General features: G+C 39.2%; 1 protein-coding gene across 1 annotated transcript in view; it reads left to right on the top strand.

Moving 5' to 3' along the window:
• The window catches only part of DNAH5 (dynein axonemal heavy chain 5), a 193,974-nt gene that overhangs the window by 25,364 nt on the left and 149,304 nt on the right, over window positions 1-19,306 (top strand). Inside the window, exons 12-19 of the mRNA XM_074353814.1 lie at window positions 516-623; window positions 2,933-3,018; window positions 3,494-3,815; window positions 4,742-4,948; window positions 9,917-10,088; window positions 13,849-13,994; window positions 17,866-18,031; window positions 18,762-19,001. Coding sequence (XP_074209915.1) covers window positions 516-623; window positions 2,933-3,018; window positions 3,494-3,815; window positions 4,742-4,948; window positions 9,917-10,088; window positions 13,849-13,994; window positions 17,866-18,031; window positions 18,762-19,001 — 1,447 coding nt within the window. The remainder of the gene's footprint in view (window positions 1-515; window positions 624-2,932; window positions 3,019-3,493; window positions 3,816-4,741; window positions 4,949-9,916; window positions 10,089-13,848; window positions 13,995-17,865; window positions 18,032-18,761; window positions 19,002-19,306) is intronic.

Below are 19,306 nucleotides of genomic sequence, written 5' to 3'. Positions count from 1 at the left end.
TTGATATTTTATTTAAGACATTTGAGGCTTGGAAGATAGTTTTTCATCTGTAGCTATTATAACATAACTGTTTTCTTCCTAATTGTTTGTGTTCTGTAAAAGCCTCATTTACTTCCTGAGAAGACTTAAACTTTTCAATGAAAAGTATTTTAGTAAATTCTACTTTGGGCTTCTTTTTTTTTTTTTAAATTTCAGATGTAATTAGTAAGAATTTTTTAGACAAAACATCTTTCCTGCTGTTCAGATGTAGTTTCTATTTTATATTTTTCTTCAAAAATACATAAAGCCTCAGAAAAATGCTTTCCAAATGATTTAATGATTTCTTTGAATGCACCAGGTAATAGAGTAATGCTCCTAATATGCATGAAGCAATGAGAATAATTAAAGAAAAAAAGGCTCCTTTAATGCTTTGGATTTTTGGGCATGACTGTACAGGTTCTATATTTAAAGGCCATATTTACTTAAGTAATGCAAGAAGACTGAAGTATTGTCTTATTTCTTTCATAACATTTCAGGGTATTGTTGCCACTATAAAGAAAAAGGAATATAATTTCTTAGACCAGCGGAAAATGGATTTCGAGCAGGATTATGAAGAGTTTTGCAAGCAGACTAATGACCTTCATGTAGGTTGTATAATACAGTTCCTGTTGACAGTCTGGTGTTTATTTTTTCCATTCTGTGCAATACTGCTAGTCATTACCCATTCAGAAGGGAGAAGCGTCTTCATTGTGGAGGTGACCGATAGCAAGCTCAGCCTGCATTTTGTGATTTTGGATTAATAATTGAAGGCTCTTTTTCATAGATTAAAAGGTCATAAGGATAGCTTTGGATAACAATCTGTAATCACAGACTTCTGCAAGTGTTTCATCTTAGATCTTAGAGAATTAACTTTTATCTTCTGTTGAAACACAGTGTTATTACAATATAGAAATTTGCTTCTGCTTGCTTCTTGCTTTAGAGCAATGATTATGACCAGGGGTAGCTCAAGCTAATGGTCAGTGATGTTTGGCCAATCCGAAAGCCTGGGCTACAGCTGGCCTTGAGACAGTGGTACCAGGACCCACTCAGCACCTGGACCCCTCTTGGTGTTCAAGCCCCATCCTCTCTAGAACGAGATTTATTGCAATTAAATGTGCATTTACTGTACATTAATTATGTATTGGGCTTCTATGCTGTAGGTTATGAATACAGAAATAAATCATAATCAGTCAATCAATCAATCAATCATTGATTTGTCCTCAAAGCTCATATCAGACATGGGCTATGATTGAAATATAAGTACATAGATGTTAGAACAGTGTAATGAATGTATCATTAAAAAAGGATAAATAGTGGCTAAAATGACTAATTATTAAAGTATAATATTCTGATATGCTATTAGGAAGTGAGGATTCAAAGGTAAAAAGACATATTCCAAAGAAAGAAGGAAATTTATAGGGAGGACAGACCTGCAAAAAATCACACAGACTGAGACTTGCTACAGCCCGTAAGACGGGGTGTGGAGTGAGTTGTGTACTTTTGCTTGACTGGGGTTGGGAAGAGCTTCAGAGAGGAGCCTCGCCTGTGCTAGAACCCTGTTTATGTTTTCCAAGTAAATGGAGGGGGAATGAGAGGACGGAGGAGGCTTTTTCAAGGTGGTGCCCACTGTTTATAATACTGAGAATAAAATTTTATAAATGTTTTACAGCCTGGTTTTAAAGCATTAGTCATAGATATTAGTTCCTAAAAACTAATTTTTAGAAATCTAACACTGTTATTCATCTTGTCTTCCATTTCAAAAATGGTCAACTTCTCTCTTTGGTTTGCTGACCAGTTTTCCTCTGACTTCTTCGTCCCTTTCTCCATCTACTGTCTCTTAACTTACCTTTTTATACTCTCTCCTTTAAATAACCCACCTATTTGCATGAATTCAGCCCTTGTCCCTATAAAACTGGGTGAAAATACTGGCTTTCCCATGACTCTGAATGTAGTGAGTGGGGGTGATGAGTCTTGGAGATGGAATGGAGAGGACTAGTAACCGTGGCATCTCCAAGATGTAAGACCAGACAGTGTGTGTGTTGGCGGGACAGGTACATGAGTGATTTGGATCAGGGTTGTGTCCAGGGATCCACTGTCAAGGGGATCAGAGCCTAGGATCCTGTCCAGATTTAGGGCTCATGCTGGTACTGATAGACCAAAGAGAGGCAGGGCATTGGGACCAGGTGGGCTGTTGAAAGTCTAGAAGCATGCTGTCTCCAGCAGGCAAAGTAAGGCACTATTTAGTAAGGACCAGCTGCTGAGATGACAAGCTGAGTTAAGGGAAAACTGAGTAGGACCTGAGAGCCCAGAACTAAGAGACCTAGAAGATTCCACTACAGACTCCGAAAGACTCTAAGAATGAACCTATGGTCCAGAGAGAAAAGAAGACTAATTTGAGGTCTTGGGTGTTCATGAGGAACTCATTGTCAGCCTTTGCGAAACCATAGGTTAGAAAAGCAAGGAAAACCAACCAGGTCTAAGAGTTAGGGCTCAATAAAGACTTACTGTGTCTGAAGTTAGAGGGAAGGAATAGAATAAATGCTCTAGCTCTGCCTAGTTTATAACCAAAGATTTTTCTCTGAAAGCTGAGTGTTTATTTAGGTAGGCTCACTGTAATGTTCTTTAGTGCAGGAAGATTTCTTGATCCTAGGATGTGCTGTTTGCAGAAATATCTGGTCCAGCGCCCCTAGACAAGTGCCAACCCCCATGACCGCTCTGACTTACAAGTTCCTCTTTGTTCCAGTTTCTGGACATTTATCTTTCTTTAAGCTTAGATGAGTATCACATTTTATGTTATATTTTGTCCTATGTTGTCTGTGTTTGTAGAGAACGGGGAGCTCTTTTATCTTATAGCTAAATAGGATTTTTCACAATGCTAATTCTTTGTGCATAATCAGACTTTATCCTATTTTAGAATAAGTTGCAGAAGTTCATGGATGTTACGTTTGAAAAGATTCAAAACACCAATCAAGCTCTAAGTATGCTAAAGAAATTTGAAAGGTAAAAATTTGTAAGATTTTTCTAAATTCTGTTTTCTAAAATTGTGGGTAATATAAACATAGTTTAGTTTATGTCATTATGTTATTATTTCATATTTTAATGGAACGATAATCCTCTCTTGACAATCTGAATAACAAGGTCAAGGTTTTTAAGTTCTTCAGAGGATTAAGAGTATATTTCCTCTCAGCTTTGAAGTACCGTGTGACTGCCTGTCATAATATTATTTAATGTTTAGGTAATTTGAAAAAACTTTTACCAATAGTTTTAACTATATTTTAAGGATTGATACTATTTTTTAAAAAAAACACTCTGCTGCGATATGATTGATGGATTGACTCCATTTTGATTTTTTTAGTAGGCCAGATAAATATTTCATTCTCTTCCATCAGCATGCGTTTTAAAACAAATTTTTAATAAACAAGATTTCTGGATATCATCCCATTAATTCAAGCCTTTCACTTTAAAAAAAAATCAGATTGAATATACCTGATCTTGGCATTGATGACAAATACCGGCGTATCCTTGAAAACTATGGGGCTGACATTGATATGATCTCGAAGCTGTATACAAAGCAGAGATGTGATCCTCCTTTGGCTCGAGACCAGCCTCCCATTGCTGGGAAGATTTTGTGGGCCCGTCAGCTCTTCCACAGGATTCAGCAACCAATGCAGCTTTTCCAGCAGCACCCAACCGTGCTCCAGACGGCTGAAGCCAAACCTGTGATTCGCAGCTACAACAGGGTGGCCAAGGTCCTCCTGGAGTTCGAGGTTCTGTACCACAGGGCATGGCTTCAGCAAGTGAGTCTACATTTAAAAGATGTTCCCATTGTCAAGTCCATGGGAAGCCCCCTGCTAACATTTGACAGTTTTAATTCCATAGAGATTTGAGTTTGTGGATATTTTATAAGACAGGGTTTGGCTCTAGGTGAGTAATCAGAGAGTATAATATGTACATGAAGAAAGATAATAATTAAATTTGAACAAAAGATCAAGTCATGTGACTCATCTTTATTTAATTTACAAACTCCTAAGGGAGAAGATCCTGTTTATTGATTCCTTTACCTGGTTGATTAAGATTTCTTTTTTTCTCCATTAAGTTCCTTAATGTGTCCATAAACACTAGTATGCCTGTTAAACAAAGTCTTAAATTTTATTTGGCCATACTACATTACTCAAATTATATTTCATACCCTGCCAACACTTGCGTTTCTCTGTAGATTGGCAGGAAGTATTTTGGAGGATAAAAATTCAGCCTTATAAGGCCTCTAAAATGGTATCTCATTTTCCTGGGTCAACTTTTGGTGTCTGAATCATTAATGGTGATGTCTCCATAGTGGTTTTCATTGATTTTCTAGATAACTGAAAACTTGAGTTTAGTAGGTTTCATGAAACTTTTATTAGGAAAAATAACTGAGTAGGCATGAAGGTATCAGGGAATAAAATGGCTTTTGCAAAGTCACCAGTATGGCAGTATCCACTTACAAGGTGTCAGAGATTCATAACCCAAGGATTTTGTTGAACTGACTGTGTATCACCACCAAGAACTGGAAGTCTCTTTTCTGAGATTGAAATTAGGAGAAGAGTGAGGGACCCCACTGTCTTTAGTTTGAGAAACTCAAATCCATGGAAGAACACTTAATGAACTTCATTCCCAGAAGTGGCAGAGCTATATACCCATATGCACTGAACCTTCTAATAGTAACAATATTGATCTCTTCTCACAGACTGAAGAAATTCACGTAGGACTTGAGGCGTCTTTATTGGTGAAGGCTCCAGGCACAGGGAAATTGTTTGTAAACTTTGATCCTCAGATTTTAACCTTATTTAGAGAAACAGAGTGCATGTCACAGATGGGCCTGGAAGTTTCACCATTTGCAGCTGCCCTTTTCCAGAAACGAGATATATACAAAAAGAACTTCAGTAACGTGAAGGTATAGTACTTTTATTTTTTTTCCCCTTCCTGGCTAGCCCCAGTTTGCATTAAAAAAAAAATCTCGTGATGTGTCACCGTTGAGGAATAGAAAGTGCCCAGGATGACTATGGTGAAGTGACTGAGGCTAGGATGGGACTGTAGAGTTGGCAAGATCCAGGTCATTATAGATCTTGTAAACCAATGCTATATGTTTGAGTGCACCAGGAAGCCAGGAGGAGGAGGAAAAGGCAAGATGTCTTTTATAATAAGAATTATTCTTGCCGCTGGGTGGAGAATAGATTTTAAGGGGACAAGAGTGTCAACATGAAACCAAATTGGTGGGCTGTTGCACTGGTTCAGGGTGGAGATGACGGTGGCTTGAACTAGGATGACAGTTGAGAAGTATATCAATGAATTAGAGAATTACATCAACTGGCAGGTTATGAAAGAACTCAAGGATGATTCCTCTGCTTTTGGTGTGAGCAACTAGATGGATTTACTCAAAGTGGGACTAATAAGTATTACTGTGTTGGTTGGATTCTACACACGTGCTCAATAACATGCAGTGGCCCTGCATGGAAGTTCCACTCATGGAGATGGCAAAGACTGGAAATAGCTTATTTTGGGGGGCAGAAGGGAATCAATAGTTCCCTTCTTAAGTATAAGATGATCTTTAGGGATTGAGGTGGAGGTGTTATCCATGCAGATGGATGTGTAAGTCTGGAGTTGACTAGAGAAGTCAAAGTCGAAGGCATACTTTTGAGAGTTATCAGAATATAGTTGCTATTTAAAGTCATTGTCCTGCACAAGATTTCCAAGGAAGAGGATCTAAAGAGTAGAGAGTCTACATTCAACCCTGGGTTTCTCCAGTGTTAAAGGCCTGATAGAAAAGGACAGATGTACAAATAAAATTAAGGATTGGCCTTTGAGGTAGGTGGAAACCAAGAGTCAAGGAAGCCAAGAATGAGAAAAGCCTCATCAGGGAGGGACTGGTCACCAGCGACAAATGTTGCCCAGAGGACACTCATGGTGAGGTCAGAGAGCAAGCCATGATATTTGTCAACATGGAAACCATTGGTAGAATTTTATAGTGGTCAATATCATGGGATAAGGCCAATAAGGCCATGAATTTGCATAATGCTTTACATTTTTAACCATTTTCATAGTCATACTCCATTTGATATCTTCCACAGCCTTGTTGGATAATTGGGATAGAATACTATTATATTGTTTTGTAGATGACAAAACTGTGGCTCAGAGAAATTAAATGACTTAGCCATGATCTCCTAGCTAGTAAATGGCAGAAGTAGGACCAGAACTCAAACTTGTAGTCCACTGTTTTCCCACTCCATGTTATGTTAAAAAGTTAATGTTGGCAATGGACAGACATTCCTCAAATGTAAGCTCATCAAATACTAGTCAGCATGTTGGAATTGCCTTTTAGATTTTTCTTGCATGTTAGAAAAATAACTTAGGCTACATATTTGTGAATAAAATGGTTATTTTTACTAAGAAATATAATTACTAATGATAATTTTGTCCAGAGTATTGCTGTTTCTGTTGCTGTTTCATGTAACAGCCCCCAAATGTGATGGGTTAAAACAACCACTTCATTGTATCTCATGATTCTGTGAGTAAAGAGTTTGCACAAGGCTTGACTAGGTGATTCTTCCGCTTTATGTGGCACTGAACAGGGTTGTTTAGTTCGATTGGCAGATGTTCATTCTGGGAGGTCCAAGACGGACTTATTCTCTGGTTCTTCAGTGGGAATTGCTGGAATTTTTGCTCAGATGGGATGAAGGACTGGAGGATCTATGTGTGGCCTTCCAGGATGGAGGCTTCAAGGCAGTAGAATTTCTTATAAGTCAATTCAGGTTTACAATAGTGGGCATTATAGTAAACAAGGAGGAAGCCACATGACCTTTTGGACATTCTCATATGTCTCATAGCATCACTTCTGTTGCTCTCTGTTGGGCTCCGTAGCCCACCCAGATTCATGGAGAGGAGACATATACCCCACCTCAGGAAGGGACGAGGGTTGAAAAGCTGTTTTAAAACCACTACAGTTGTAAATGTCGACTCTAGCAAGTGAATTATCATCTGGCTGGCATTTATTGTAACCTGAAGATGAAAGTGTAGAAGGTTCCCACCCAACATGAGTAGCTGGTAAGAGCAGATCTATTGGCATGTTTGGGGGATTGTCTCAGGTGTTGTTGAGTCATTGTGCTGAATATTTAGCAGAGTTTTCAGGCTTCCATAGATATGCTGAAGTAGCTGAGAGTCTGTTTTCTTCATCTAGTCCTTGGAAGGCAGTTCAAACTAGAAAGAGATGAGTCAGCATGGACTAGTTGTTAGGAATACAGATTCTAAAGCTGATCTGGATTCAAAGCATTATCTTTGGGCAAATTACTTTACCCTTATAAGCCTCAGTTTTTCATTCATAAAATGGATGAATAATACCTCCTGGGGTTAAAGGATTAAGGTTGGAAGCAGAAGGGCTGCTAGAGGCTGATTGTAAGAATTGCTTCCCAGATAGAAGAAGTGATGAACATTGAAGAAAAGGTAAGCCGAGGATAAACAGTTCAGGCAATAAATAAGTAGCTGCTGATAGAACTATCAAATTTAGGTTTTTCATGGAAATTGAAAGGATATTACAGAAATGGTGGAAACATGTCAAATGAAGAAAGGATTATGTGGTCCATTTTGGAAACTCTTTCTGAGTTTAACAAAATTCACGAAATCCATTGGGCTCCTTACTTCCTTCTTGCAGCTTTTTTAGAAGCCGAAATATTAATTGTGACTGTCCACTAAGGGAGATATTGTGCACCGTGTTTTCCAAACTTACCATCCAGGGACAATTTTTCTTACAGAATTTCTTGGGGCAAGCATTTCAGGGAAATTACTTTGGGAAACATTGATAAAACAACAAAGTAACACCAGCACGCGCATTACAAATATATGAGTTTAAAAACAATTGTATTGGGAATTTGAGATTTGCAGATACTAACTGGTATATATAAAACAGATAAACAAGTTTATACAGTATAGCACAGGGAACTATATTCGATATCTTGTAGTAGCTTATGGTAAAAAAGAATATGAAAATGAGTATATGTATATTCATGTATGACTGAAACATTGTGCTGTACACCAGAAATTGACACAACATTGTAAACTGACTATACTGCAATTAAAAAAAAAAGCAATTGTATTTAAGAAGTACATTAAAGTTGTTTTCTTATAATTAATTATTATTAATATTCACATTACCATAAAAGGTAGGCTAGAAATACTAATAGTCTTATTTAAAAATCGTAATATATGAACAAAATACTGACACAGTTCAACATCGTGCAACAGGAAAATTTTAATGGAGAACCATGATTTGCTAATCACAAATGCTCCTTCTAATAACAACTAATTAATTAGTTAGAGAATATCGATTGATCATCTTCTATGTGTCAGTTACTGTTTCAGGCACATTGAACAAAGCAGGCCAAGTTCTTGTCCTTATAGAACTTGTATTCTCATTGGGTAAGACAGAAAATAAGCAATGAACGTATAGGTAAATTATATAGTCTATTAGAAAGTGATAGATCCTATAGAAAAAAATGGAGCAGGGCAAAGAGGATAGAGTGTGTCGGTTGTTTTTGGTGATGCTTTACAATCTTAAATAGATGGTCAGGACAGGCCTAATTGAGAAGGTGGCATTTGAGTAAATATTTGAAGGAGACACAAAGGCCCTAAGGACCTGCATGGAAAACAGGAGTAGGGCAGGAGTAAGTAAGAAAGGAGAAGAGTGATTGGAGATGAGACTAGAGAAGTAGTGAGGACAGACTGGGTTGGTCTTTGTAGACCAACATGAGAATTTGTAGCCCCAAAGGAAATGGGAAGTCATGTAGCCATGTAAGCAAAGGAGTGACATGATCTGACTTAACGTTTGAAAGAATCACTCTTGCTGCTAGATTGAGCATAGGCTGTATTTAGGGGGTGTGAGTGGAAGCAGGGAGACAGCGGTAGACCATTACAGTAGTCTCAATGAGACTCAGTGATGGTGGTAGCAGTGGATATGGTAAGCAGGGCAGATACAGGATTTTTAAAAAATATGGAACAAACAAGATATTCTGAAGGATTGCATGTGAGTATGAGAGAAAGAGAAAAGTCAAGGATGACTTTGAGAATTGGCCTGAGAACTAAAAGGATGGACTTACCATCATTTGAGATGGAGAATGCTGTTGGCAGAGAAGGTTTTGGGGTAAGAACAAACTTTCAGTTTTGAACATGTTAAGTTTGAAATGTCTGTTAGATATTCAAGTGGAGACATTGAGTGGGCTGTTGCCGCATATGAATCTTGACTTCAGAAGTGAGATCCGGGCTGGTGATGTAAGTTTCACCGTCCTCGGCCTATGGATGATACTTAAAGCCATGGTATTTGTTGACATCAACACTGGTTTCCTGACTCTCTCCCTTTGTGCTTTGGGTCTTGCATCAAGACTTGGCCTGTGATCCCAGCAATGGGCTGAGCAGACCTCTGCTCACCCACACACTTTGGGTACTGAATCTGATCCACAGGAAGTGCTCAGTGGAGCAGGGAGCCCGTGGTGACAGTGTGCAAAGTTGAATGAATGAACTGAGTGATGCACAGGCCAAGGCCCTGGTAACATGACTTAACCTGGTTTGGAAAAGTCACTTGACCTCAGAACTTTTCTCCCCTTTTGGGCTGGATAGGGGGTGAGAAACTCTTACTCTTAAGTTCTTTTTCTCTCCTCAGTGGTATTTTATGGATTAGGAATTTATGTTTATGAAGAGATTTCTTGTCTTCTGTTCTATTCTTCTTTTGTTTTGTCTGATTCTGCTTGCCAGGCTACTGTTGGAGCCCTACAGCTGAACCCTAAATAAAAGTAATCCTTTTGGATTAAAAAATGAGATATTAATAGATATTAAAAGTGAGATATTAATTGATTACTTAACCCCCATTTCATTGCAGATGATGTTGGCTGAATATCAGAGAGTGAAGTCAAAAATGCCTCCCATCATGGAGCTATTGATGGTCCCTCATTTGGCCAAGGTGGATGAAGCCCTCCAGCCCGGCGTGGCTGCACTGACCTGGACATCACTGAACATTGAGATGTACTTGAAAAACGCTTTTGCAAAGATCCGTACGTCTGTTTAAGTGCTTATTATTTTTCAGTACGAAAGGCTGAGTTTTAAATGTCTACTGTATTTCTTAGAGATATTGTGACATAGATAATGAAACGAGGAGTGTTATTCTTAAGCTGTTCCCTACGGAATTTTACCAAATATATGAAGTCATTAATTTCCTGGAAACTATATACATTCGCTATTTAATTTTATCCCCAGAGATGAGCTACATCTTAAAATTATACTTATTGTTTGACATGAGACTTTAAAGGAACTTTAGAGTCATTCAGCTTTTTATACTAATAAGTTAGTGTGTTTTTGAGACTCCGATTTGAATGATGTGGAGATTTGGACAGGACACATGGGAAAAGGTTAAGCAAATATTTTTTCTTAATGAGGGATAGAATACACTTTAAAATATAGGTAAGGTGATGTATTCCATAAAACATGATTTCCCAGAATGTGTACAAATATGCTGCAAAGAAAGAGTCTAGGCTCAGGTAAGCCTGGAAATCCAGTTTAAACAAAGTCAACAGGCTTCTTTTCTGGAGGACTTTTCAGAGCCTTTAATATGCCATTGTCCAGTGGCATATTAAAGTGTCTCCTAAAGTGGGCTTTTGAAGGTGACATTCCCCAGAATCCCTTGGCTGCCTCCTAGGAGAGCCTGTTAACACCTGTAGACCTTCCATGGTGGGCGGTGGAACACAGGTTGGACCACGGTGATGGAGGGGTTGTTCCAGGAAGACTTAGAAATCGCCATTCTCCTCTCCTGCACGGTGTCCACACCGTCTCTTCCTGGCCCGATGCTCCCCATGTGTAAGGCCCAGAGTAAGTCCTACTGCCCGGAAGCCCACTCAGACTGTTTTACCACTCGGGGCCACTTCCTCCTGTGATCTCCTGGTGTTTTTCATTGGGACTAAAGACTCTGTATTTTGATTTCTTCTCATGGTTCCATCTTTCTTCCCAAACTGACTGCAAAGGGCTTGAAAATCAAGCTGTTTCTTACACTTTTGTATTCCTCTGAGCTGGGTTCATACTAGACACCCATACATGTGTGGATTCATACTTGCAATAGTTTTATATAGTTAATGGGTTTCCATTTCTTTACCTCCATAACCTCTTTCCTACCCCTTTGGTTCCATCACCTCATTTCTGGGTCACCCCTTCCTGAGTCTCCCTTCTACATATCTCTCCTTTTATTCGCTCTCTCTCTCTCGCCGTCTCGTATTTGTGGCTGCTGAAGCAGTACATAGTCTACCGCCTAAATTGTCAAGAGCTTGTTTTAATAGCAGATTTTCACTGTACCTTCCAAATAACTTAGAGCTCAGAAGGGTTCAGCCATTTATTTCGCCAGGTGCTGTGTGCTCAAGAATATTTGGTGGGTGCTGGGTTGAGTGGGGTAGAGGAGTGAGGAATTAGTGGTTGAGCTCTTCCATTCTCTTTGTTTTACTTCACAGGTTTGGGGAACAGATTCAAAGGCAAAGTGTGAAGGGGCCTTTGGATATGAATGGGGTGTGTTTCAGGCTCATTATAATTTGAAGGTTGAATCATACAAAACGCATGATCAGACACCCATAGCTTTATAAGAATGGAGAACGTTGTAGAAACAATCTTAAATAAGACCTCCAACGTACAGCTGGAAAACCCTGACCCACAGATGCTAAGTGGCTTCCGATGTTGTATGGTGTTGTAAGAAACAAGAATGAGTTTAGAATCCAGTTTCCTGGCCTCCAAACCAATATTCCTTCCAAAATACATCTCCCCAGAAAATAAAACAAGAGGAAAGGAAGAGGAAGCATTGGTAAAATGTATAAAAACTTCATAATAAGAGTCATCACAACCAAATTAGAACTGACTGCCAAGGCAGACTTCAGTATTATTCTCCCTGGAGAGTATTAGAATTGGAGTGTTAACAGTTGGGATGTTTTATTAGTGTTAGCTGGAGACAGGAGATCATTTCTCAAGAAACTCTTAGTTCTCTGATTCTCTCTCTCTCTCTTTCTTTCTTTCTTTCTTTTTTTTTTTTTCTTATTTAAATGAAGAAACTGAGGGCTAACAAGGATTAGATTTCTTTGGGAGGCAAACTATGTTGAATCCCAGCAACAACTGGGTTCTTTATTGGATTAGTGGGCTGACACTTCTATTTACAGGCGGTTATTTGTATCATGCAGTTAAGAGAGCATTTGCTACTCTTCAAAACAACACACGGGACATCTTTGACATGATTTTGTACAGTCTATACATGTTGTTTTGGTTTCCAGCTACAGCTGTAACAAACCACCACAAACTTAGTGGCTTACCATAAGATGGCTGTAGGGGGAGGGTATAGCTAGGGTGGTAGAGTGCATGCTTAGCATGCAGGAGGTCCTGGGTTCAATCCCCAGTACCTCCTCCAAGAATAAATAAATACACAAACCTAATTACCTTCCCCTAAAAACCCCCCCTAAAATAAAAATAAAAACAAATGGAAAAAAAAGCCATTAAAAAAAAATACGATGGCTATGGCGGTGAGAAAGTCCAAAATGAATCTTAAGGAGGTAAAATCAACATTGGATAGTTCCTTCTGGAGGCTCCAGGGAGGATCCTTTCCTCTGCCCTTTCCAGATGCCAGAGGCTGCCTACATCCTTTGCCTCATGGTTGCTCCAACTTCAAACCAGCAGCATACCACCTTCATATCTCTTTCTCTGTGTCCTGTGGTCACATTGTCTTCTGTCTGACTCTGATCCTTCTACCTCCCTCTTATAAGCACACCTGCCAAGTCCCCTTTTCCATGTAAGGTAATATTCACAGAGGATTAGGGTGTGGACGTTCTCGAAGGGCCATTATTCAGCTTATCACACATATCCTTGAAGCTGCTTTGAAGGATCAGTCAAAAATAGTAAAGAGTGCTCAATAGTAATTGAGTGCATATGCTTAGATGAAAGTTCTGGTTCTCTTTTAGGAGCGAATAAGCTTACCAGGCAGAACTCTTTGGTATCTTGAGTAGTCTCTTTGATAATTAGCTTCAACATTTTTGAAAACTTTTAGGGCTTTACTCTTTAGGAATTAAAGGCACTTATTTAAGGAAGTATTTACATCTTTGATATATCATGAGGATAGAACATGTGTATAACAAGTAGTATCAGAAAAAAAGAAAACTTACCATATGATATCTGTTGAAAAATGTATTTACCCCTTAGATGGAGATACATTAACTATCATTCCTACTTTTGATGTAAATCGTTAATTTCTTCTGGAATTACTCTTCCTGTCCATGAAACTAGTGTTCAGTATTACTTTGGCACAACTTAAAAAAAATATACCTTGTGATAGTAACAGTTAAAAAAAAATTGAGGGAATTTGACTTCAATAATATCTGCTGAATACCTCCTGTGGAATAGGCGCTGGGCTAAGTGTTGAAGATGCAAGGATGAAAAAGGTGATATTCCCGAGGAAGCTAAGACACAAGTAGACAACCTGGTGTATGCAGAGATGGAGGGGTGCTCAGGAGTTGGGTTGGTGCTGGTACAGGAGGGGGAGGGCACTCCAGTACGTGCAGATGCACAGAAAGCCTCCTGGAGGAGATGCGTTTGAGCTCAAACTTCAAGTTAAATCTCAAGTCAAGAGTTAGCCAGGCTGAGAAAGTTAGGAGACTGGTTAAAGAAGGAACAATGTGAGAAAACCAAGTGTGAAACAGCTCTATGGAGCAACTTTAATCCTGATTTTCCTACTGAAGTTTAATCATGTTGATTAAAAAAAAATGCTTAATCTCCCCCCCGCCTTTTTTTTCCCTAAAGAGGACCTGGAATTGCTGCTCGACAGGGTCAATGATTTGATCGAGTTCCGCATTGACGCCATCCTAGAAGAAATGAGTAGCACGCCTCTTTGTCAGCTCCCCCAGGAGGAGCCACTTACCTGCGAAGAGTTTCTCCAGATGACAAAGGTTATTAGATGATTGATGCTTTTATTTAACAAAATTTGGGGGGATTTATTTTTCTATAAAGCCATTATTTGGAAGCATAAATTACATTTTATTCTTTACCCATGATTGGTGTGTGATAGATGTGATTCAAACAAGGAGCCTTCTGACAATAATTTGGAAATGAAGAGGAATATATCTGAGGATTTACTCAGACACAGAGAACAAATCATTTCTTTTCGTATCGGTAGGAGGGAAATTGCCATGGAACACATTTCTCATTTTTTTCATAGTTTTGAAGAATAGAGCTATTTTGCTGAAGAGCTTCTAGTAAGTTAGGGTTAATTAATAAAATAATTGTTTTAAACAGCCTCTGGACAGAATTTCTTTTTTGAACATTTCTATAGTGTTTCCCAAACTGGTGTTCTGAGGCACAGACACAGTTCTGGAGCCGTTGCTGGGAAAGCTGGGAAAGGTGGGGTCTGTGTTCAAGCTGGTAAAGACTGTACCCTCTTTTTCCCTTCCAGAGTCTTTTCACATTAACATATTAAAATAAAGACATTCAGAAGTTCTCCTGAGAAAGTATCTATTTAATGTATTATTTCTTTAATCTATTATTTCTCAAACATTAGCAAACGGGACACTTTCTTCCCTGTGCCAGGACTAGGATCCCGGGGGCAGTGCTCCATGAAGTGACCCTTTGGCAACGTCACTTCAGCATCATTTGCAACATTTCCACTAGGCATCTCGATTACAAAAACTCATCAATGGTGATTTTAATATGGTATGTCAGGAGTCCTCAAGACCAGCCCCACCAGAAGGACTCATGGAACTCAGAATCACTAAAGGCTAAGATTTGTCACAGCTACATAGGAAGAATACACAGTCAGCCCATAAGGTAGAAGACCAGCAGAGTTTGCAGGAATGCATGAGTGGGCTTCCTTACGCTTTCTCCCTCCCATGGGGGGGCCACACAGAGCTCACTGTCCCCTCACCCTCAGCAACAAGAATACAGCGACAGGTCTGCAACATTTATGCCCAGGAAAGCCTGTTAGAGACTTAATGCCCAAGGTTTTTATTCGGTCTCATCACACAGACACCCTCTGCCTAGCGTGGACTAAAATTCCAGACACCCAGAAGGAGAGCAGGTTTTTGGCATAAACCGCACTGTTTGCACAGGCAGTCCAGGCATAGAGAAATAGTTACTCTTTACAACCTTCCCGAAACTAGGCTCCCAGACACCCGCCAAAGACCAACCTCACCAGCAGGCCAGCGATCTCAGACCTGCCGTGTTAGCCTTTTTCTGCATATGTGGTCATATTTAGCTTATATTAAATTATTATATAATCAAAATTAAATGTCTGGACTTTAGAAATTTCCGGTTCTTCCTTCTCTCAGACTCACTAACTGTTGGTAGACCCCAAACCCCATCTTGTCTCTCCTGTGCGTTTTTTTATATCCCCCCAGCAGAGAAATCACTGGGCTTCACGATTTTTAATATTAATTATCCCTATTTTTATTATTATCTTATAAAATTCATTTCTTTTAAATTTAAAAGCAAGAATATTTAAAAAAATTGGAAAAGATAGCATTTTTACCAACTATACCACCATTGTTATAATTTTGGTGTACTGCCTTTTTATACCATTTTATCATAATTTTGGTGTATTGCCTACTTATAGGCAAATTATACTTAATAAATTTGTGATCCCTACCATACATACAGCAGATTTTGAATAGTGTTTTTTTCCTCCCACCTACTGTTTCTTCACAAACTATTTTTCATGTTGCTACATGGCTTTCATAGTCACCATTTTAATGATGCCTTCAGAATAGTCCATTGAATTGTTGTACCCTAATTACTACTTCCTTGTTGTTGGACAGTTAAATGGTTTCCAAAGTTTTGCTAATTTGCTGAGGGCTGCAATGAATATATTTATATATTTCATGCTTTCTTCCCCTTTAGGAGTATTTCCTCCTCCAAAATAGGATTATTGTCTCAGAGGATGTGTCTTCATTTAATGGCTCTTAATGTTTGTAGCCAAATTACTTTTCAAAATGATGTGTCAACTTGCAATGCCATCAGCAGTGCAATAGTACCAATTTCACTCTCTTTGAGCAAACACTGTTTTATTATAGTTATAATAAATTATAATAAAATTTTTATTATAATAAGTTACATAAAAGAGCAATACATTTCTTATAATTAAATATAATAATACATTTATTATAATAAATAATTATAATTTATTAATTTTAGTTTAAGTAGCAAAATCATAGAGCCTAATTTTAATTTGCATTTTGATTACTAAAGTGAATGATTATCAATATAACAGAAACTTTCCCTTGAATTTAGTTCTTATAATTCACTTATTCCTTCATTTATTTTTGTGGTGCTCCTATGCAAACCACTGCTTAGGAATACAACAGAGAACAAAACAGATGAGATCCTTGCCATTACGATGCCCACTTTCAAGTGGAGGATACAGAAAAACAGGCAAACAAAATAGCCAATAAACCAACATGTCAGGTGATAAGTTCAATGGAGAAAAGTTAAGAGGTTGTGGACAAAAGGAGTACCTGAGAGAGGGTTGTGATTTTATGATGATGGTGAGGGAGGACTTCTGTGATTACATCTGAACACAGGAAGTGAGGGAGCCAGCCTTGTGAATATCTTTGGAGAAAAGCATTCCAGGCAGAGGGAATAGCAAGTGCAAAGGCCCTGAGGCCTGTTGTTCTGATAGAAAGATGTTGAGTTGAAGTTCAATGGGTATGTTCATATGCTGAGGGGGATAATCAAGTGGAGAAGGAGAAAGTGAATGGGTGGTAAGTATAGTCTCTGGGGAAGCAGGAGAGTCTGTGACTTAAAACTCAGATTCTGTGACTTTGTATTTTTAAATAGAAGGAGAAACATTGCATTCACTGAACAAGGAAGAAAAAGAGTTAATGAGGGAGACTGGTTTGTCTTTTGGATGAGAGTGTGGAGTCAGGGCCACACAGGGGCCTCCATTCGCTTTGTACTATCCCATCCCTTACCCAGTCTCCGACCTGGGTCTTTTTCATAGCTGTCTTTAGGACATATAGCCTTTGTCTTAGGCTGGGGTTGGAGATTAGTAGTTGGGTGAAGTTCTGGGTTGGGAACGAAGTTGTTATTTTATACTTTATTTGATGATAAAGAGGTTTAATAGTTTCAGGACACATCAGAATCTTACTATTTTAATGGCATCAAAATGCCATATGCCTTGTAGCAGTGGACTGGAGGTGGATGTCATGGGTGATGAGGAGGTAAGGGAAGCGTGAAGCTGGTGTTTGGAGTGTATGGTCCATGAGCCCGTTGGAGAGGCTCAAGATGAATGATGGTGGAGCTTGCAATGGAGCTGGAGACTATGACCAGCTCAGAGCCTGTTGCTTCATGGGCTTATTTTCCAGCTAGGTGGTAAATCACTGTCTACATCATCTATTCCCATCTCTGTCTTGATTAAAGTGCCCAACACCTTAGAAATGTGTAATCTTTTTGGAGGCGAGGGGACTATCTAAAATTAATTAGGAGTTGGCTAATTGGGATCATTGGCAAAGGTGAGGAGGGCAGGAAGGCTGTGAAATGAAGAAAACTGCATGGGAAGAGAGGCTGTTCATGGCTTTTAGAGTTATATTTTCTGCTGCTGCAGAAGTAGGTGTGATTCTGGTCAAACTACACTGCTCTGGTTGGTTCTCTTGTCTTTAACACGTTCATTCACAGGATGCCTGGCCTGGGTTAGTGTGAGAGGTGTGGCCAGGCATCATTGGAGGCCAACATCTCATCTGGCAGCTGAACCTATAGCTTAGTATCATTACTAATGTGCTCTCAAGAGCTGGATAAACAAACATGACATGTGCTAATTTTTTTTTTTTGTAGGACCTTTGTGTAAATGGTGCTCAGATACTACACTTTAAAAGCTCATTAGTAGAGGAAGCAGTCAATGAGCTCATAAATATGTTGCTGGAGATGGAAGTTCCATCTAAGGAAGAAAATGAAAAAGTACCCAATGTCAAGAGTGCAGATTCAAAAAATGAAAATTTAGGTAAGACACGAGGTAATGGAAGGGTCTTGTTTTTCTAGGACATTACTGAAAACTAAAATTTAATTTTCTACATGGCAGTGCATTTCACACTTCTACAAATACCCTCCCAATTTTATAAGGACATTTCTAAATCTGATATTATGATTCAGAGCACATTTTAATGGCTCCATGTCATTAATTCCCGTTATTTTTTTGTTAAACCCTAGAAATACTTTGCATTGGCCCTGGTTAGTTCTCTTTGCACTTAATGTACAAGTGTATGTCTTTTCACTTTATCAGTAAAGCAGGATGGTTTCTGGATTGGAATTCCCACTGGAGTATTTCTACACCAGACCAAATGGTTTGCAGGACAGATGAAGACACTGAGAGGCAGACCAGGGGAGCTATTCCCCCAGGGTTTTATGGTTATTGGTAGAAGAGGGAATCCAGAGAACCAGCACCCAAGCTCCCAGACCCTGTCTTGCTTTTGCAGCCATAGCTTCTGCCTCTCCTCCTGTTTCCTCACACCAAGGAGGAGAGGCCTCCAGCAGTCCACCTGGGGCCCCAATATCCTCTTTGACAGCGTCATTTCATAAGAAGTGTGATGTTTAAGTGTTATCAAACTTGCGTGTAATTTATCTTAATTTTCTTTAATTGCAATAGATGGTTCTCTCTCTCTCTCTTAATCTCTTCCCCGCTATCCTCCACCCCTCCCACCTCATCTCTTTCAATTTCTCTCATTTTGTAACAGCAAAAAGAGAAGAAGGAAATTCTGACTCCTTGACATCGTCCCTTAATGCCGGGGCAGGCCCCCTCCCTTTGACAACAATCATGAGGAAGAAGAGAGAGACTGAGGTGTTAAAGGAAGGAGCCCTCGAGTTGCTCTCTCATTTCAATCACCAAAACACGGAAGCGCTTCTGAAAGTCACAAGGAATACGCTAGAGGCCATTCGCAAGCGAGTTCATGCCTCCAACACGATGAACTTCCTGGGTAATGATTCCACACAGTTCGCCTCCTGGCTGGCCAGGCGTGGTTGCTGGTTGTGTGTGGTATCTGCACGCGTGTGTGTATCTGTGTGTGCGTGTACGCATGTGTTCCTGTTAAATTTACATAATTAAAAACCTCACCATTTATTGAGTGCCTCCTTGTAAGTTGATATACTATGAACTCGAGTTTTCCCCACAATTCTACAAAGTAGATACTATCATTACTCTCATTTAAAACTGAGAAGGCTGGAGTCCAGGGAGGTTAAGTAATTTGCTTAAAATCGATTAGCTTTTGCTAACAACATTATA

Source organism: Camelus bactrianus, chromosome 3, assembly GCF_048773025.1.
Source record: "Camelus bactrianus isolate YW-2024 breed Bactrian camel chromosome 3, ASM4877302v1, whole genome shotgun sequence".
Lineage (NCBI taxonomy): Eukaryota > Metazoa > Chordata > Mammalia > Artiodactyla > Camelidae > Camelus > Camelus bactrianus.
The sequence above is the reverse complement of the archived record's forward strand: the minus strand, read 5'-3'. Positions and strand labels throughout refer to the sequence as shown.